General features: G+C 38.4%; 1 protein-coding gene across 1 annotated transcript in view; it reads left to right on the top strand.

Annotated features, from left to right (window-relative positions):
- Positions 1 to 22,386, top strand: part of ESR2 (estrogen receptor 2) — a 64,579-nt gene that overhangs the window by 12,721 nt on the left and 29,472 nt on the right. Inside the window, exons 3-4 of the mRNA XM_043988145.1 lie at positions 4,885 to 5,001; positions 12,164 to 12,463. Of these exons, the coding sequence (XP_043844080.1) occupies positions 4,885 to 5,001; positions 12,164 to 12,463 (417 nt within the window). The remainder of the gene's footprint in view (positions 1 to 4,884; positions 5,002 to 12,163; positions 12,464 to 22,386) is intronic.

The raw sequence follows: 22,386 nt of genomic DNA, 5'->3' as shown, positions 1-22,386 counted from the left end.
TTTGCCTTCAGTTATGTCTACAGCATCATTCTGCTTTCTGTCTGCCTTCTGATTTCTCATTCCTTTGTTCATTCAGAGTTTTTTGTAAAATCTCTCCTCTACTGATGGTGAAGCGTGCCTCTTGGCAGAAAGGTAGTAGACCAGACATGTGGAATGAGGCATGGGTTTCCATATATATGTGTGTGTGTGTGTGTGTGTGTGTGTGTGTGTGTGTGTGTGTGTGTGTATATATCTATATCTATATAGATATATGGAGAGAGAGAGAGAGAGAGAGAGAGAGATGCTTAAGTCCTTTTTGTTACAAGAAAGAATTCTCTTGAGTGTTCTGAGGGAGTCCCTGGGAATTGAGAGTTACATAAAGAAATCAGTAACACATAAAAATAAATTCCATCTCCTCTTTTGCTATTACCCCAACTACCATAGTGGTCAAGGCTCTTAACAGCTTATCTCTGCTAACTCATACTGCTACACCGACTGAACTGGAACCAAGGGATAATGTCCAGACAAACAGAAGAGGTTACTACTACCAAGCTAATATTTAAACTCCAAGATTAGCCAGCATCTAGTCGAGCATGAATCTGTGGGTGATAGCCCTAGTGAAATGTCTTCTTTTTAGAAAAGTGATTTTTTTTTTGTTTTCTTTAGAAAACAAAACTATCTCCAAGTGTGTTTTCTTCTTGTCTTTGGAAGAATGTTTATTCCAGTATCACAAATTCACATTTTAAAATACCAATCATTCGATGATAACACATTTCTATAGGATGCATCATTTAAATTTGCATATTTTTGTGCTTACGATAAAAATCAATCACAAATCACTTTCACGAATCAGTGGTTACTAGGGGAGTGTAAAATTAAATTAATTTAATTCAATTGTTAATTAAATTATCTTTTTTCCCTAGAAGTGGTGTGGTCGTGTCAATTTGTCCTTGAAAATCTTTTGAGTCTCCTCTGCCTTCAGAAATTGCTGTTCTCTAGCAGGATGAAGTAACAATTTTGTTTTCATGCACCAATTTTAAAATGCCCATTCATGATACCAGGCCCATACATCCAAAAACCTACCTTTAAAAAGTCTAGTCCAGCAGCCTTCCTTAGGTGCCCTTTGTTCCAAAATTGACCTCCTAAGGTAGCATTTCCCAAACTCATGAGTCCACAGAGTGCTTTGAGGTTTTAAATCATAATAGCCAGTATTTACATAGCACATTACAAAGTGCTTTACAAATATTATCTTGATTTATCCTCATAATAACTCTGGGATGTAGATGCTATTTTTAAAGATGAAGAAACTGAGGCAGACAAAGGGAAGATGACTTGTCTAGAGTCACATAGCTGGCAAGTGTCTAAGGCCACATTTAAACTCAGGTCTTCTGAATACAGCTCCAGGTCCTATCTAGCTGCCTCTAAATAGATTATCTGAAACCCGTAAGTACTCTTAAATGGGCGAGGGTGGGGGTGGGTTGAAAGGGAAAAGAGGAGGGCAGCTAGGTGGCGCAGTGGATAGAGCACTGGCCTTGGATTCAGGAGGACCTGAGTTCAAATCCAGCCGCAGACACTTGACACTTACTAGCTGTGTGACCCTGGGCAAGTCACTTAACCCTCATTGCCCTGCCAAAAAAAATCCCAAAATTGAAAAGTTGAAAGGGAAAAGAGGTATGGAAAATCCTTTAATAAAATGGGGCAAAAATTGGAGCAAAACGCAAGGTGTCCCAAAAGTCTTAGTGCAGTCTTAAGCTTTAATAATCTCAAAAGTTTTAATAGTATTTAATAGACTTTTTATAAAATAAAAGTATTTTATTATTTTCCAGTTACATGTAGAGATAGTTTTCAACATTTGTTTATATAAGATTTCCAATTTCAAGTTTTTCTCCCTCCTTCCCCTCCTTCCTCCCCTCCCCCCTCCCCCAGACAGCAGGCAATCTGATATAGGTTATGTGTGTGTGTGTGTGTGTGTGTATGTATGTATGCATATAACATTAAACATATTTCTGCATTAGTCATGTTATAAGAGAAGAATCAGAGCAAAAAGGAAAAACCTCAAAAAAGAAAAACAACAGCACCAAAACCAAAAGAAATAGTATGGTCCAATCAGCATCCATATTTAATAGACTTTTGGGACAGCTATATAAGAAAACAATGTGAGGTAGTAGAAAGAACATTACACTTAGAGTCAGAAGGCTTGCATTTGTATCCTGCCTCTCCCTCACACTGACTATGCAATTTGGGGCAAGTAAGTTTGCCCTTCTGTACCTCAGTTTCCTCATCTGTACAATAAGGGTGTTGGACTAGTTGATCTCCAGGGTCTCTTCCAGCTCTAACATTCTATATTTTTGGAGTGAGTAATATATGGGAAAACTTGGCACATGAAATAAATGTTCCATAGGCACAATATTCATTTAATATTTTGTTTGTTTTTTGGTGAGGCAATTGGGGTTAAGTGATTTGCCCGAGGTCACATGGCTATTAAGTGTCAAGTGTTTGAGACCAGATTTGAACTCAGGTCCTCCTGACTCCAGGGCTGGAGCTCTATCCTCTGCGCCACCTAGCTAACCCCATTTAATATTTTAAAGGGAAAATAAATGGATATAACCCCAAATTTTCTCCATAGAACCTGTTTTTATATGATTGGGAACACAACTAGGGGAATGATGACCAAGGGAATGAGTGACCTAGACAGCTGCCTTCCTTTATTCAGAGAAATCAAAGCAACACGCAGGAAAGGTTTAAAACAGTTGCAGCCTTAAAGAAGCTCACCACCTGATGGAGAAAAAGAAACCTACTTATCTGCGCCTGGCAGAACTTACATCTTCAACTGCCTATTGGACATCTCAAACTGAATAACTTATCATGTCCAAAACTGAACTCATTATCTTTTCCCAAAACTCTCCCCTCTTCTTAACTTTCCTCTTACTGTTGAGGGCACTAGTAGCTTCCCGGTCATTCCGTCTCAAACCCTAGGTGTAACACACAACACTGCGCTCGCTCGCTCGCTCTCTCTCTCTCTCTCTCTCTCTCTCTCTCTCTCTCTCTCTCTCTCTCTCTCTCTCTCTCTCATCCTTGTGTCCAATCTTGCAAAGCGCTATTGATTTAATCTTTGTACCATCTCTCACATATGACCCCTTCCCTCCTCTGACACTGCCACCAGCCTGGTGCTGTTCTTTACCACCTCATGCCTGGACTATTGCAATAACTGGCTGGTTGGTTTCCTTGCCACAAGACTCTTCCCATTCTAGTCCATCCTCTACTCAGCTGTCAAAGTGATCTTCCTAAAGTACAGGTCTGACCATATTACCCCTCGGTAAACTTCAGTCACTCCCGGTCATCCTCAGGATCAAATATAAAATCCTTTGTTTGGCATTCAAAGCCCTTTATGGCCTGTCCTCTCCCTACATTTCCAGTCTTCTTAAACCTTATTCACTACCCTTTAACCCTCTACATACTCTGCAATCCAATGACACTGATTTCTTTGATGCTTTTCCCACAAGACAGTCTGTTTCCCGACTCTGGGCATTTATTTATTTATTTGCTTACTTACTTACTTACTAACTTATTTATTTGTTTATTCATTCATTCATTCATTCATTGCGTGAGGCAATTGGGGTTAAGTGACTTGCCCAGGGTCACACAGCTAGTAAGTGTCAAGTGTCTGAGGTCGGATTTGAATTTAGGTCCTCCTGAATCCAGGGCTAGTGCTCTATCCACTGTGCCGCCTAGCTGTACCTCTGGGCATTTTTAATAGCTATTCCCCATGCCTGGAATGTTCTCACTCCTTGTTTTCTCCCCCTGGCTTCCCTGGCTTTTTTCAAGTCCCAGCTAAAATCCTACTTTCTACAGGAAGTCTTTCCTCACCCCCATTCATTCTATTGTCTTCATTGTTGATTATTTCCAATTTATCATGTATATGACTTGTTTGTACATGTTTTTTTGCAAGTTGTCTTCCCCATTCGAGCTCTTTGAGATTAGGGACAACTGTCTCTTGCCTTTCTTTGTATCCACAGTGATTAGCACAGTGCCTAGCATATTGCAGGTACTGAATAAGTGTTTATTGACTCACTGATGCATAGTTGTAGTTAGGTGTAGTTGAAATAGTCTCATTAATATTACACTTAACGGATATGTGGGGTTTACTAGGCCTCTGTGGGCTGGCCTGGAAACCTAATTCTCATTTATGATATTGTTGCTAGGGGGAAATAGATTCAGAATTAAAAATAAGAACAGTGAAAAAGTTGGGGACTCTTCCAGCAGAAGCAGTTTGTTGACAAAACAGTCAGATTTTCCATTTAAGGCATCTAGTTTCTTGTTTTAATTTTCATTAACATTGTAAAAATTATTTGGCCTTTTTTGTTGACCATTTATCTGACTGGTGTGGGCGGGCTCTCTTGCTTTAGCTCTCTCTGTATCTGTCTCTGTATATCTGACTCTGTGTGTGTTTGTGTCTCTCTCTTAATTTTATATTGAGAATGTAGGAAAGAATACAGGGAAAGATAGAGAAGCATGTAGGTATACCACTTATTTGCATGTCTGTCTCAGTTTAGTTCCATGTATGAATAGGTTCAAGAGAGATTTCTAATTGTACCCATTTTTTCAGAATAAAGTAAGAGAATACAGAAGCAGGGAATGAGGTAATCCAAATCAGTTTACTTTCAGCCAAGAACATTGGGATATTCTAAATGTCCTTGATCTTTGAACCTCCATGTTTTTCTTTGATTTCAATACCTCGTGGTTTTTTCTTTTTTCCTTCATGTTAAAAGGTTTTTGGTCTTTTACCTGGTAGGAAGAGAGAGCAAATCATTTCAATTATGCTGTTACCAGTATTGTTCGCCAGAAGGTACATGCACAAAACATTGTAACCATAAACTTCCTTCTTTCTGGCTTTTTAAAAAACAGGACATAATGATTATATTTGTCCAGCTACAAATCAGTGCACAATTGATAAGAATCGACGCAAAAGTTGCCAGGCCTGTAGACTTCGGAAATGTTATGAAGTTGGAATGATGAAATGTGGTGAGCTTACTTCCATGTTTATTGTATTCTATTCACCCAAGGTCTTTTTATTAACCATATTATTTTATGCTATATTATGTATAATATATAATAATATCATATGAATATGTAATTATATTGGCTAATATAACATGCAATTATATTGTCTAATATAATGGTATATTATATGAATATATAATTGCATTGTCTAATATAATTATATATTATATAATTATATTTTCTAATATGATTATATTTTGTAAATATGTAATTATATTACCTAATATAATTCTATATTCATGTGTGGATATATAATTATATTGCCTAATATCGTGATATATGTGAATATATAATTATATCACCTAATATAATTATATATTACATGCAAATATATAATTATATCACCATGTCATTAACTATATTATTTTTTATACTATAGGTAACTGAATTCAACTTTAATGAAACCAAAAGTTTATCAAATAGTGAATTCAATGAAAATAGACCAGTTTATTGTATTCTGTTCACCCAAGGTCTTATATTAACAATAGGTAACTAAACTCAACTTATAATGAAACCAAATGTTTATAACTGTAACGATTGGAATAATGCCACCTGCTGGAGACTTACTGTAGAAGAGTTCTGCCCATGAAGCGAAGGTCTTTGAGGGCAAGACCAGGAGTCTTTTCTTCAGGAGTCAGGAAGTGACGCGGACTAGTGGGAGGAGGAAGGAAGAGACTGGCGCTGACTCTGGCTTTTCTTTCCTCTGGACTCCGGTGGAGAGCGGAGCTAGAAATGTGCTCTCCCTTTAATAGATAGGAATCTAGGCCTTTCTCTCTCTTTACCAAATTCTTATTCTCCTTAATAAATGCTTAAAAGTCTAACTCTTGCTAAAGCTTATGATTTATTGGCGACCACTCATTAGATATTTTAGACAGTTTAGCTAGAATTTTAGCCCTTAACATCACTTTAGGAAGATTGATTTGATAGTTGAGCAGAGAAAGGACTAGAATGGGGAGAGACTTGAGGCAGGGAGGATTAATCAGCAGGCTGCATCACTAACATGGAGCAATAGTCCAGGCATGAGGTGATGATTAATGTTAAATGATTTGCCAGTGGTCCCACAGTGTATGCCGGAGGTAGAAACTGAACCCAAGTCTTCCTGACTCCAAATCCATTATGAAAAGGTAAGTCAGAGTAAGGTAGTGGAAGGCTTTAGAGGAAGACTAAAGAGTTTGTATTTTATTCTTGTGTCAGTGGGATGTTTTAAAGAGGTAGAGTGACATTGTCAGATCTTTAATGTAATAAGGTTATTTTGTCTGAGGTATAGAAAATGTGTTGATGGGAGAAAGACTAAAGCAGGGAGATCAATGAGGAGAATATTAGAGTAGTCTGGTATCATTCAGCCAATAAGCATTCATTAAGTGCCTACTATGGGCCAGCCACTGTGCTGAGTGCTAGGGATACAAAAAGAAGCAAATGACAGTCCCTGCCCTCAAGGAGCTGACAATCTAGTGATGGTGAGGGCCTGCTCTAGGATGGGAGCTATATGAGGGAAGAGGAGAGAGATCCGAGCAACATTGTGCAGATAGAACTGACAAGACCTAGAGAGTGTCTGGATATGGGCAGTGAGTTAGAAGCAAAAATCAATAATCATTGCAAGCTTACACACCTAGGTGACTGGAAGGATGGCGGTGCCTTGAGAGGAAAAAAAAAACAATCAATTTGATTTTAGACATGCTATTTGATTTTCAGGTGGAAATGGCATGGGAAAATACAGTTTAGAAGAGAGAATCTGAACTCATAGAATAATGTCACCAGGGTAGAAAGAGAATAAGGGCAGTGAGGTGGCTCAGGCTTAAATTCAGGAAGACTTATCTTTCCGGGTTCAAATCCAGCCTCAGACACTTACTAGCTGTGTGACCCTGGGTAAGTCACTTAACTTTCATTTGTCTCAGTTTCCTCATTTTTAAAATGAGCTGGAGAAAGAAATGGCAAACCACTCCAGGATCTTTGCCTAGAAAACCCCCAATGGGGTCCAAGAGTTAGTTAAACAGGACTTAAGTGACTGAACAACAACAGCAAAGGAAATTGAATAAAAGGGCCAAAAGGAGTATGAACTGAGAAGAGGCTGTTTGATTTAGCAGTTAAGATGCCAGTATTGTTCAAAATATACAATGAGAGTATTATCAAAAACAAAGCCTGAGTCAGGTGTGGTAGTCTGTACCAGTCATCCTTGATACTGGGAAAACTAGAAGCAACTTAAATGCTCAACTAAAGGGGGATAGGTAAATAGATTGTGGTGATTAAATAAAATGGAATGCTATGATATAAGAAAGACAAATGCAGGGGCAGCTAGATGGCGCAGTGGATAGAGCACCGGCCCTGGAGTCAGGAGTACCTGAGTTCAAATCCGGCCTCAGACACTTAACACTTACTAGCTATGTGACCCTGGGCAAGTCACTTAACCCCAATTGCCTCACTAAAAAAAAAAAAAAAAGAAAGACAAATGCAAAGAATACATGAAAAGTAATTATATCCTGTGGTCCTCCCAACGACTCTCTAAGGTAGGTTGCTATAACTAGATTCTTTCCTTGTTTTGATGAACTTTCTCTTTTGGTATAAGTGAGTATCCTATAGAAGATCTTTTGATTTCTAACATAATAGAAAAATGTTACATATACATTTTATTCACAGAGTTGGAATTCTAAAATGAGGTGGCAGAACACTGATCTCTAATGCCTGTCGTAGGTCTAATCATCAACAATCATGGTAACTGCCACATATGCTATACCTTCATTGTTTGAAAAGTCCTTTATATGAATTACTTCATTTTGTCCTCACAACAACCCTAAAATCGGTACAATAAGTAATATCTTCTCTTTACAGATTAGAAAACCAAGACTTAGGGAGATTAAGTGATGACCTATGGTTACATAGTTAGTAAGCATGAAAGGTAGGGTTTAAACCCAAGTCTTTTTGCCTCCAAGACCACAGATCATCCAATATGAACTCCCTTAGTTTCTTCTCTTTCAACTTCAGAATCTCTTGTTATCTTCTTGCCCTCGTCCCTGAACAAGTTTCTCTCTTCTTTGCCAAGGCTAACCCTTGCACATGTGCCTTTGATCATATATTTTCCAGTCTACTGCATGGCCTTGTTCACAGTAATCACCCTTCCTCCCTCTTGCATCTTCAATTTTTTTTGGTTTTCCACTAATTCCTTTCTCTGTCTATAAACATGCTCAGGTTTCCCTTATCATTTTTTGTGTGTGTATAAGCAAACATAGAACAATCCTCTCTAGGGTCTTCAATCCCCTCAAGCTAGTAGGTTATTTCTCTCCTTCCCTTCAAAGCCAAACTAACCTACTAATGGTTTCCTGGCTTCTTGTCTCCCCTCTCTCCAATACATCCTCCACACAGCTGCCAAAATAAGATTGCCTGAAGTATTGCAGTCCTAAGGTATTGTCTGACTATATTACTTCCCTCTCCTCTTCACTTCTTTCCTAATCTGTACCTCTAGGATAAAAACACAAACAATTCAGCCTGGCACTTAGAGCTCTTTGCAATCTGGCTCCAAACTATCTTTTCAGCCTTATTTCATATTTCTTCCTTTTACACAATCTACTTTCAAGTCAAATTTACCTACTAGATGTTCCCTGAACTCTTGTCATTCCAATGGGAAATGGGGTCAGGAAGCTCTGAGCTCTAATACAGCTTCAGACACTTACTAGCTGTGTGGTTCTTGGCAAGGCACATAACCTCTGTCTGCCTCAGTTTCTTTCATTTATAAAAAGGTGATAATAATAACCTAGCTCCCAGGCTTATTGGGAGGATAAAATGAGATAATATTTTTAAAGTTATTTGAAAATCTTGAAGTACAATATAAATGCTAACTATTATTATCATTTCTATTATCTTCCTTCTCTGAGCATGAACATAGACTTATGTACCCCAAATTTGCTGCTTCCTCAACCCTGATTCTTGGAAATTCCTAGTTGCTTTCAAGAATCATGTCAGGTGCCACCTTCTGCTTCCCCGGTCTTCTAGTTCAGTTGTGAATGCTCTCTCCCTCCTAAAATTACCTTTTATTTACTTAATAATTATTATTTCTATAAATAGAACTTATATTTGCCTTAAAATTTGCAAAGCACTCCAATAATAATGATAGTAGCCATCGTCTTCATTGTCATTATCACCATAGTTACCATTTATATAATGCTTACTACATGCCGGGCACTATACTAAGCACTTTACAATTATCTCATTTTATTCTAACAACTTTGGGAGGTAGGTGCTATTATGACACCCATTTTTCAAGTGAGAAAACTGAGGCAGATAGAGGTTAAGTGACTTGCCCAGGGTCACACAGTAAGTGTCTGAGGCCATTTATGTATTTATGTTATATATTGCCCTCTAACTCCCTGGAATGTAAACTCCTTGAAGGCCCTGGATGTCTCCATTTCTCTCTCCTCCTTCAAGTGCCTTGTACCTAGTAGACATTTAATATATGTTTGAATTGAAAGGGGATTTGAAAATCAATCCGTGCTCTTTCTAACACTGTGGCATTGTAAAGAAGTAGGAGCTGTATGAAACAGGCTAAACAAAAGCATCTCAGCAGTAAAGACTCATGCACCGGTTGTGGTGTACCAGATAACAGAGTTATACAGCCAGAAGGGAGGTGGGCCGGCCATGTGGTAAAAGAAAGAAATGACAGACACACAGCCATTGGTAACCATGCAATGTGTCAAGAGCTCTAGAGGAAATCCTGACTGCAAGTTGGATGGAAAACCTTTGGAGGGTTTATGGCAACTAGAGTTGAACAAGAAGAGAAGACATGAAGGGTTTAGGATGTAAATCCTTGAAGGAAGTACCTGCATCACAAATCTATCAAAGCAGTTGGGAGAGCTCTTCTTGTTTGCTTTTCTGGTTGCTGTATGATTGATTCATATTGGGCTTGCAGTTCATTGAAATCCCCTTATTTTCATCAGGTAGAAGCAAGTCGTGCTTCCCCTTTCTTTTTTTTTTTTTTTTAGTGAGGCAATTGGGGTTAAGTGACTTGCCCAGGGTCACATAGCTAGTAAGTGTTAAGTGTCTGAGGCCGGATTTGAACTCAGGTACTCCTGACTCCAAGGCCGGTGCTCTATATACAGCGCCACCTAACTGCCCCTCTTCCCCTTTCTTTTGCTTGATTTTTTTGAAAAATCTTAAGATTTTACATTTGGTGATTTTACCTCTATTAATACTCCTATGGATCTGCAATCTCATTGATGGGGTAACCTTCTCCAAAAATGAATATTATATCTGACCCTGATCTGTCTATCTCATGTAACTCATAAGATGGTCTTCTCTAAGTTCACCATAACAAACTGGGTGGGGCCTTCCTCAAGTTGTCTTGATACCATCTGGGGCCCTGCTACATGCCAGCATATAATTTTTTTTTAATTTTCTTTTTCCAATTACATGTAAAATAATTTTAAACATTTTTTGACATTTTGAATTCCAAATTCTCTCCCTCCCTTCCTACCCTGCTCCCTTCTTGAGAAGGCAAGCAATTTTATATAGGTTATACACGTGTGGTCATGTAAAACATATTTCCATATGTTGTGAAAGAAAACACAGGCAAAAAAAAAAACCTAAGAAAAATTAAGTTAAAAAAAAGGGTATGCTTCAATCTGCATTGAGAGTCTAGTTCTTTCTCTGGAGGTGGATAGCATTTTTCATCATTAAGTCCTTTGGAATTGTCTTAGATCGTTGTATTGCTGAGAGTAGCTGTCATTTGTCATTCAGTATTGCTATTACTATACAATTTTCCTAGGGTCAGAGATTCAGACCTGGAAGGGACTTTATTGGTCATCGTTTCTAACCCCCTCATTTTGCATCTAAGGAGACTAAGGCCAAGAGACTAAGGAATTTCCTTATGGTAACACAAGTGATAAGTGTGCTTTTGTTCTGTTACTGGTTTTAAAAGGATTAAAAAAGGGAAGGGAAAAGAAATACACCAGAGAGTGAATGGGAAAGAAGCAGAAGGAACTTACCATTTTATGTTAAGGTATTGGTTTTTTTTTTAATGCCATATTTAGAGTTGTTAGAATACAAGGAGGAGAGCACAAGTAGAGAAGGTATCTTATGTGAGCTGGATAAAGGAGGCAGGTAGGTGGTGCAGTGGCTAGAGTACCTGGAGTCAGGAAGATCTGAGTTCAAATCCAACCTCAGACCCTTCCTAGCTGTGTGACCCTGGGCAAGTCACCTAAACTCTGTTTGCCGCAGTGTCCTCAATTATAAAACAAGGATAATAATAGCACCTATCTCCCAGGGTTGTCTGTGAGGATCAAAGGACATAATAATTTTAAAGTGTTTAGTACCTGCCTCACACATAGCAAGAGATATGTAAATGTTAGCTGTTATCATCATCATCAATAGGGGGAAATCAGTCGGGGAGGGAAAGGAGAGATGGGAGTTGATTAGGGAGGATAGAATTGGGGAAGAAATAGTCTGTACTTTATTCCTATTCCATTTTGCCCCAGTTTTCAAAATAAAGTGATACTTCCAACCCTTCTAGTTCTGTTTCATCCCCATTTTTTTTTTTTTAGTGAGGCAATTGGGGTTAAGTGACTTGCCCAGGGTCACACAGCTAGTAAGTGTTAAGTGTCTGAAGCTGGATTTGAACTCAGGTCCTCCTGAATCCAGGGACAGTGCTCTATCCACTGCACCACCTAGCTGCCCGCCCCGCTCCTTTTTCTTACCTCTTTAAAAACTGATAACATGGAACAAAATAGTCATTAGTTACAAGCAAAACAGAATTTTACTCTAGGGATAGAATCATCTTATAATATATTCATATATTATGTAATATAAAATAATACATAATATGTAAAATGTTATTGTAATATAATATAGGCATGATATTTATATGCATAATATATAATCATACAGGACATATAATCATATATTAAGATAATTTTCTAGTACTATCTATGCATATTATGCAATGTCATATATTACACATATTCTATGTTTTGTTTTATATATATTAATAATACACAGCTTACACACAAAGAAGGGATATTCACTTCTCCAGATAACTGATCTCAGGCTTACCAACCTAGAGTACAGGAAATGCTACGGTTGGCAAGAGAAATAGAGGGAAAACATTTTATTGATATTTGCGTTTCTCCCTCATACATAGGTTCCCGGAGAGAACGTTGTGGGTATCGAGTTATCCGAAGGCAGCGGAACACAGATGATCAAATGAATTGTCTCAGCAAAGCCAAGAAAAACAGTGAAAATGTAACCCGAGTGAAAGAGCTGCTGATGAATGCCCTGAGCCCTGAGCAGTTTGTACTATCTCTTCTGGAAGCAGAGCCACCCAATGTATTTGTGAGTCGCCCCAACAAACCATTTACCGAAGCCTCCATGATGATGTCACTGACCAAGCTTGCTGACAAAGAATTGGTTCACATGATTGGATGGGCCAAGAAAATTCCTGGTAGGAGTTTTGTCATTAAATGTTTTGTCATTACTTTGTAGGTTTGTTGTGAGTTCCAGCGCAAATTCTAAAGTCAGTTGCTGTCTCCCTGAATCAATTGTGAATATATTTATTTTTTATTCAGAAGTAGGTAATGGAAATGGCCAGCATGGTATTGTGGGAGGAGTCTAAAAATGTCACAGATGTGTCATTGCTCAGTTTTATGTGGTTGAATGCCATTTATGCCTCTAGGAAGATGGCATGCCAGCAGCATGGACATTAGATAGAGATGCAGACTCAGAATCAAGAGACATGAGTTCAAATACCACCTCTGACACACATAGGCTGTGTGACCATAGCCAAGTCACTTAACCTAGCAGTGTTCCAGGCAGCTCTTATAGACTACAAATTGCAAATCGGGTGCCTGACATTGGTAAAACAAATGTCCTTTTTGGGCATTTCCCACATCAAAGACAGTCCAAAGAATTGCCTTTACTAGTTTTTTATATAAACTTCAAATATTAAAGTAAAAAATAATAATAAACAAGATCTTAATATTTGAAATATTAAAAAATACTTTGTGGAATGTTTTTTGAGAGAGCAATTTCATCTGAATAAACTTTTTTTGAACAGACCAACTTAGAAATAATAACAAAGAAGCATACTATACATGCTGTTTGAATAGTTCAGAGATTCCAATGGGTATTATTTAACGTATATTCAAGATAATAGGAACAGATAAATATAACCACAGCCTGGGAATATCAAGGTAAAGGGAAGGGGTTTTTGTTTTGTTTTGTTTTTTAGGGTAAAAGAGACCTGAGCATGATTGTCAGGAGAAGGGAAAAAACTATCAGAGAAGAAGATTCCCTTTAAATGGCTTGGGTTCATGTAGCTGGTATCTTGAGACAAGGCGTGCTAGCATCAGACTTGGAGGTCAGGAGGACCGGATTCCAGTTCTGGTATTAGCTATGTGACCAGGAACAAGCCTCTTACTGTCTTTGAGCCTGTTCCTCCTTCGTAAAATAGGATATGTTGCATTAACTTCCATATAGAATTGTCATGAGGGAAATGCTTTGTATACTATAAATGAACCACTTGGGAGAGTTGTCTCAATGGGGCTTGGAAAGAGGTGACTTGGGTTCGAATCCCAGATTTGCCCCTTACTACCTTTGTGACTATGGATAGAACATTTATCTTTTCAGTTTCCTGCATTTGTGCCTACTGCCCCCTTACCCACTGCTAGTGGTGCCCATGTTTCTACCTGCTGCCTGCTCTACTGCAGTCAACTGCTACCCCCTGTTCACAGCTTGAGAGTGAGAGTGGAAATGTTTTAAATTGAGGGAACAATCCTGACTGTCCTCAGCAAATTAACCAGGGGTGCAACTGGCACATTTGTCCTTATCCTCAAGTCCCAAAAGGTCTCTGGATGCCTGGGGAGAATTAAGGATTATATTTTCAAGTCCCTCTGCCAATGACTTATACCAAAAAATCACATCCAAGTCTCCATGGGTTAGGGTTCCATTTGGCCTCTCAAATGCCAAATTAGAAAACAAACAGAACCCACAGGTTGTTCAGTACAGTTGTTAGGGTCATGTTCCATGAATATGCCTTGTTTTGCATTCTGTCACTGGTGAGGTCCCTCCTGCCACATTTCAAGGGTCTGGCTATGTCACTATGTAATTATAGAACTGAAGACTGCTTGTTCAGCAACATTGTCATTTCCAAAAAGCCTTTCAAAATTAAACAGTTCTTTCCCCATTCATACATAATTAGAACTGTCTTAAAACTTGGAGGGGCCTTCTTTCAGTGACATCCATCTGAGGAAGTTGGGCAGTGATAGCCAAAAGCAATACAAAGGCATCTAGTCCTAGAAAGGGAAGATTATGCCCACTCCTTCAGTATCTCTCTTTTTTAATGATGGGAAGATCATAGCTTCCAATCCCCCCTACTCCCCAAATTCAGTTTCTTATATTATATTAGGATCTAACAACTGTACCTAAGGATGTGTGAGTTTTTTTTTTTTAATTTGGCATTTGAGAGGTTAAATGGCATCTTACCCAATGGACTTAGTTGTGATTTTTTTTGGTGCAAACCATTGGTGGAGGGACTCAAAAGTATCATTTCTCCTGGCTGCTTTCAAGGTAAACTGAATTCTAAGTAGAACCAATAGTAGAAATTAGAGGAGCGTTTAATTATCAAGTTGAAAGGCCCAGGTATAAACATATTTGTGCACCTAAGAGAGTTTACCTTAATTATCTTTAAGCTTCAGTTCTTAAAACATTGAATCTACTCACATCTATCCCTCCAGTCTCTTCTTGTTGAATGGCCAAAATCAGTTGAATCTCTCAGAAGCAGGGGACACCTCGTAGTAAGCAATCTCCATTTCCAGAGATGCCACCAAAAACTCTCTTTCCTCTGCATTGCCCATCCTTCACTTTGAGGTCATCGTGTAACAATACTGTAACATCATGCCGATTGTTCTGGGAACCCAGGACCCTGGTGGTTTAAGGTCAATATTGGAACAAAGTGAGACTCGGATACATCATTCTACAGTTAACAAAAGGACTTACTTAGCCATGTTGTTCAATTGTTTCAGTCATGTCTCACTGTTCATGACCCCATTTGGGATTTTCTTGGCAAAGATACTGATGTAGTTTGCCATTTTCTTTTCCAGCTCATTTTACAGATGAGGAAATTGAGGCAAACAGGGCTAAATGACTTGCACAGGGTCACACAGCTAGTAAATATCTGAGACTGGATTTGAATTCAGATCTTTGTGACTTCAGGCCTGATATCTATCTGCTGGGCTACCTAGCTACCCTTTTACTTAACTAGGGCAGGAGAATATTCAACAAGGATAGACATTGACAACACCTCAAGTTGATTCATCTGAGGGAAGCTCCCTTGCTTTTGAACATCAGTGAGCTCCTGGAGTGCCTTGTGACTATTTTGTTCTCAGATATAACTAGAAAGTGCTATCAATAACCTGAGCCTTTAGTTCCCTGAACCAACCAAGTCTCTAGGATTTTCTCAATACCTTTTTTTTTTTTTTAGAAGCCTCAATACCTTTTAAGGAAAAATTAGCTTAACTGGTATGGGGGCAGGGGTTGCAACTGAAAGAACAACAAACAGAAGAAAAATGAAAAAGAAACTTCAGTGTTTCTGTAACACATTCTCCCATGTGCTTTATAAGGAAGTAGAAAGGGACACCAAAGAATACAAAGGACTAGGACAAAAACAGTATTGACTAATTATATACCAAAAGTCTATGCTATAGAAAAAATGCAATCCAAGAAAATATCAGCTACTCACCCCATAAATCTCCTTTTCCATTTCTGTAAAATCTTTTCTTTTCTTTTCCTTTCTTTTCTCTTTCTTTCTTTCTTTCTTTCTTTCTTTCTTTCTTTCTTTCTTTCTTTCTTTCTTTCTTTCTTTCTCTCTCTCTCTCTCTCTCTCTCTCTCTCTCTCTCTCTCTCTCTCTCTCTCTCTCTCTCTCTCTCTCTTTTCTTTTCTTTTCTTTCTTGGCAATGGGGGTTAAGTGACTTGCCCAGGGTCACACAGTAACTGTCAAGTTTCTGAAGCCGGATTTGAACTCAGGTCCTCCTGAATCCAGGGCCGGTGCTTTATACACTGAGCCATCTAGCTGCCACTATTTCTGTAAAATCTTAATGAGAAAAATTTGCACACTCATTGGGGACATCCTTGCTAAAGGTATGAGAAGAGAATATGCAAGTTTTAAAAAATACACAGAAGACCACATAATTAGCCACACAATTGACTGAAAGATGAAGAGAATATAAGATACAACTGTAATTACTATCTATTGACTATAATTAGACATTTGATTTGATGGAGCAAAATGCATCTATGTTGATTTTCTTATAACAAGTGTCTCCTATGCATATATTAAAAAAATAAATCACACAAGAGCCCTTGAAAGATGATCATTGTCATTTTGGTTAAATGACATACTTCTAGAAATGGGTACCTAATTTTGAAAGACTATTCTTTTGTTGGTTAGTAGAATATCTGTAAGTATGCTCAATGAACCAATTGTAGAATAATCTGTAAATTGTTTAGCAATTGCTACTTTGCCAATTTGACAGGAGAGTCTAAGAATCTATGTGTGTGCGCGAACACATGAGTGCACATGCATGCACACACATTTTGATCTCTTTATACAGATTATTAATAGAAATCATAGCTTTCAAGTCAAAAGCAAACATAGAGGGGCAGCTAGGTGGCGTAGTGGATAGAGCACTGGCCCTGGAGTCAGGAGGACCTGAGTTCAAATCAATATTCGGACACTTAACACTTACTAGCTCTGTGACTCTGGGCAAGTCACTTAACCCCAATTGCCTCACCAAAAAAATTAAAAAAAAAAAAAAGAAAACATAGAGGTTATTTAGTCTGATGCTTTCATATAACAAATGAGGAAACTGAGATCTAGACTTGTCCAAGGACACACACAAAGGAAGCACAGCACACAAACCCAGGTCTTCAGACTTCAATCCAGTGGTCTGTCTACTCTCTCCCAATTCATTACTTGGAACATCTTTTCCCCAAATTTTGTTTGGTTCCTAATCATTTCCAAAGGAATGTTCTTCCCAGGTATTCAAAAGCTTTGTTATTGCCTGATGCTAATGCTTACATGAGTAAGTTTTGGTAATTATTAGTATTGTGTTAAATTTTAAATTATATTATCTTCCAAATTGAGTACTAGACAATGAGTCAAGAATATTTGGGTTCAATTCTTGATTGGGAACCCTATCTGCTGAGTTATCAGTTCAAGTCACTTGAGTTTTCTGCATTTATAAGGTAGAGATAATACCAATAGTACCTACCTCACAGGGCTATTTGGGACCTTATGGGAAGTCATATATGCAAAACACTTTGAAAACTTTAGAGGTCCATATAATTGTTAATGTGTTTTGGTCATGATGAATATCTAATTGGAAAACCAATTTAGTTATGTGTACTGGTTCTAGTTTCTGATTTTAATGAAGCCAGCAATTTCTTATCATGGTTAAGAATGTATACATTGACCAATTCGTAATCTTTTTTGGTATGGGTGTAATTGCTCTACCTTTTTAATATGAACCCCATCTATACCTTTTTATGCTTCATGATGCTTGGTCATGACTATTTTTATTGCTGGCACATCATGCTACTGACTCATATTGAATCATAAAAACACCTTTGACCTTTTTTTTAAAATGTGAATTGCTTTCTAGTTATAGCTCTTCTTTCTTTTGTTTGGTTGATTTTTTTTTTTAACCTAAGTGCTTAACTTTTCTTCACCTAAAAATACAGATAAATATTTCCTGAACCTAGAGTAAATAATTAAATCTTTTAAGAAGGTTGGAATAAACTCATATAAAAAGAGGCAATGTGTTCTGTGTGAGTTTGCAACAGGCATTTAAAAAGAAAGCATAGATTCTCAATTTCATTCATTTATTAGGTTAGCACATCTTGGTCAGGCAGTACCTGTGGATGGTAAGCTGTACCATAACTGAACAGGAAGAGAAGATTGCATTTGGTCACATCTAGGAAATTTCACAGTGCTTTTAATGATCCTAAGTTGCTTGCTGCTATAAAAGGGTATCTCTTTAAAGCCAGCATTCTTCCTGGTGATGCTATGTGACTGTTAATCATGTAATTCTCACGAGGATTATAATTGTGGCTGACCAAAAAGACAATAGAAAGGTGCATAGTGGGTACAGTCAATTAACAACTGTGTCTTGTGTGTATGTGAGAAGTGGTATAAAGGACATTGTCAAGGACATGTCTGATTGGAAAAGGAGGTGGGCAGGCATTTAATAAGAGAGAGGGATAAAAGATGGGTAACCTCAGTGCTCTAGTGGCAATCAACCAACATACATTTATCGAATGCCCCCTGTGCCATGTACTGTGCTAGGCACCAGTAATATCAATGCTTGAGGCCTCAAGAAGCTTATATTCTATTGGGAGAAACAACATATACATAAATTAGTAAATACAGATTATGTACAAGGTAAAAACCAAAACTACCTTGGTGGGGTAGGGAGGACCATAGCAACTTGGGGGTGAAAAATCAAGATAAGTATCTTATAGGCTATGCCCTTTGAGCTGAGTTTGGACAAAACCAAGGATTCTAAAAGATGGAGGGAATGCATTCCTGGAATGGGACAGAAGTAATACAAAGAATTAAAGATGAGAGAGAAGGTGTTTTATGGGGGAAATGGCAAATAGTACAGATTAGAATGTTGTTTGTTTAAAGGAGAGTAAAGTTCAGTGAACCTGGAAATGTGATCTAGTCAGATTGTGAAGAGGGTTAAATGTTTAACAGAAAAGAATTTGTACTTAACACAATGTCTGTACATAGTAGGAGCTTAATTAATGCTAGTTGACTGGTTTTGGAGGCAGAAGGAAGCCAATAGAGCAGGGAAGTGCTTTAAAAATATCACTTTTAAAATTTTGTAAAGGGTGGATTGGAGAAGGGAGACAACTGGCTATAGGGGGATCAATTGGGAGGCTACTTCCATAGTCAAGGGAAGAGGGGATAAGGACCTGAACTGGGGTGGCAACCAAGTGAGTGGATTTAGGACATACTATTATGATAAAACTAACAAGACTTTACAACTAATTGAATACCAGGGGTGAGGGAGTAGGACTAATAAAGGACTGGAAGTATAGTGGTATCAATAGGAGTAGGGAAGTTAGGAAGCCCTAGACCCATGTCGTAGAGGAAGTAAATACCTCCAAACATATTGGGTTGACCCTCCAAATGGAGAATTTATAGAAAGACACAGCCCAAAATTGTATAGAATGAGCAAGCATGGATGAATTGTGATCTGTGCCAACGTATGCACTTTAACCAAGTTATAGACTCATTGGAGTTTAGTTAAATTACAATTTTTTGTATTCTTGTTTAAACAAAAAGAGAATTCCAGACAGGGAATGATCAATATCTTAAGGCAAATCCAGAAGAAAACATAAGGAAAATGTTAAGTTTGGGGCAGGAATGGGAAGAGATTTCATTTAAAAGCAGAACAGAATTCATAAAACAGTTCCCCTTATAGGAAAGTCTTAAGAGCTGACAGATTAATCTTTAACAGTAGTATAAGGAGCAGCAGCTATAAGCTTATTCCAATTTGTGAAAATGCCTCCTACAATAGGAAAAGGGAACCTGTGTTCTCCTGCAAGTACTCATTGGGCTACTTTAACTAGAGGTGAAAAGAAATGGTTTCTTTCCGTTTTCTTCCTCTGCACAGCATTGTCAGGGGTATAAAGGAAAACGCCAAGGTTTCCACAGGCTCCCTCTGGGAATTTTTTCTTTAAACTGTTATTTTTGTCCATTTCAAACTACTTATTCATTTTTGAGTCATTCTTGCGTGTCTTTCCTTGAATCCAAACAGATGGAATGGGCTTTTATCTTTTTCTCCCATTGTTGGACTATTATTACTGGGGTCTGATCAGTTCTTGTAGTCAATGTGGTCATGGAGGAAGCCTTAATTTAAAAAAAAATGTTTTTTTCTTTTTATTCAAAGTTGGGGGAGGGGGGAATGAAGGTGATGGGGGTAAAATAGATAACATATTTTATTGGTGTGAAATCAAACCTTTTGTCAAAACTGTTCCTTTCTCTGGGTGTATATTTTGACCATTAATAATAGCAACATACTTCTATGGTTTTTTTGGCTCTCATAGGAGTCAACTCACTGGATTGTAATAATCCTGTGAGATTGTTTAGACAGGTGTTCTTATCCCTGCTTTGTGGATGAGGTTTAGAGGTTGAGTGATTTGGCAAAAATCACTTTGTTGAAAAAAAAAATCACTTTCCTGGTAGGTGGTAGAAATTGTCTTTCCCTCTCTCATCTTCAATATCACAGCCCTTCTCTTTACCTAAGTTAATCTTTTTGTCATGCCCTGGATTCCTTATTTCCCATTTCCTCTATGACTTTGGTTCTACATTAATTTCTTTTTTTCTCATTCATTTTCAATCTCTTCATTTCTCCAGGCTCCTCATCTTTTTACAGGCTTCCATAGTCAGTCCTGCTCCAGGAACTTCTACTTCCTGGTCTACCTATGGCTAAGACCCTAGCTTCAAGGCTTCTGTAGTCAGTTGTGCCCCAGAAACTTCTCTTACTTTCTGGTCTACCTAGGGGTAAGACTCTAACACTTGCTTTGTGGCTTCTATTGTCCCAGCCCCTTCTAGTCATGTCTGGGCTTAGACACTAGCCCTAGTTCCAGATTCTTCTTTTGGTTCTGACTCTGGGCAAATCACTTCTGGTTGCCTCAGTTTCCTTAATTGTAAAATGGGGATAATAAACTGTACCTATCTCTCAGGGTTGTTGTGAGGATCAAATGAGATGGCATTTGTAAAAAATGCTGCTCACCTCTTGGCTTCCATGGTTTTTAGGGCTTTCTCCAGTATTATCTACCCTAGAACGATGTCTTTGCTACCTTCTACCTAGGGGGATGGGACCTCCTGATAAGGTTTCCATACCTCCTCTTTTCCTTGACTGCTGTGAGGCAGACCTCTGGAACCTCACAGGACACAGTATCACCATTTATCACAAAGCTGGATCTCAAGGGAGGACTTTGGGCATTCTAATCACATCCCTCCTGCAGGGGACCTCTCTCCAGTCATTGATAACTCTGCCTGCATTCACTCCTTAATGGTTAGCATTCTCCCACTCTCTGAACTCCTGGCATGTAAGCTCAGTTCCTTATCCCCAACTGTCTCCTCATTTACTCCTATTTAACTCAATCCAACATCTCCCTCTCCTTCATTGCTCTCCCCCATGTCCTTCTCCAAATCTGGCCATCCTTTTCAGTGAGGCCTCAACAATGTCTGCTTCGTAATCAACAGCCTTTCTTTTAGCTTAAACCTTCTTTCTCGTTCCTTCCACCTTCTAGCATTTACTGAGACCCAGCTCCCTCCTGATAACAATGCTTCTCTTACCACCCTTTCCAGTATTGGCTGCAATTTCTGTCATACTCCCAACTCATTGGTCATGATATGGAAGTGAAAATAATCCTTGATCCCTATTGGCATTTCCAGATTTTACATCTACCATCATCACTCATCAACCTTTCACCTCCTTTGAGTTGGCAAAAATCACTTTCCTGGTAGGTGGTAGAAATTGTCTGGATACCCAGACTCTTTCCCTCATTTCCTTAGTGAATTTAGTGCCTGACTTATAATTTTTCTCTCTACCAAAAATCCCTTCCTCATGTTAGGGGACTCCAACATACATAGTAATGTTTCCTGAAATACTCTAATTGTCCAATTTCTCAATCCTCTCAATTTCCATGACCTACTCTCCACTCTATCTCAGCTACATACAGATAGTCATACCCTGACCCACAAGTGTTCCACTTTATTCATGATTACCAAGATGTCTTTATCTTGTCATAATCTTTATTATTTCATCTTTCTCAGGGCCTTACAATCTATTCCCCTGTTCTTTATCCTCACTATGACGTCCATTCCCTCCATTCTTCTGTTTTCCCCAGCCCATCCTGCAATGCCCCGGTGACACTTTATTCACCTTTCTTTGGTAAACCAATTCAAATCTACACTATCTACTACTCTCAAATCCCTCATCCCTTTGTTCTACAGTCAATTATGCCTCACCAAATCACAACCCTAGATTATATCTGTCATCTTCCTCCTTCATTCCTATTAATACTGCTTAGAAGATGGAAGAAATCACAGAACCTGCTGATTGGGTCCACCACAATGTGATACTGTCCAGCCACAACTGGGACCTTCCTGCAGCAAGGCGATCATTCTACTCCTTCCTAATTGATTCAGTGTCTCACTGTGCATATTAATTGTTCCAAACCTTTTCTCTCATCAAATCTCTTACCCTCTCCCTACCCTCTCTACTGAAGCCCTCATGTTCTATTTCACTGAAAAAAAGAAGGACCATTTATGAAGACCTCCCTCTTTTCCC

Source organism: Dromiciops gliroides, chromosome 2 (genome assembly GCF_019393635.1).
Source record: "Dromiciops gliroides isolate mDroGli1 chromosome 2, mDroGli1.pri, whole genome shotgun sequence".
NCBI classification, from domain to species: domain Eukaryota; kingdom Metazoa; phylum Chordata; class Mammalia; order Microbiotheria; family Microbiotheriidae; genus Dromiciops; species Dromiciops gliroides.
Note: the sequence above shows the minus strand (reverse complement) of the source record. Positions and strands in the feature narration are given on the sequence as shown.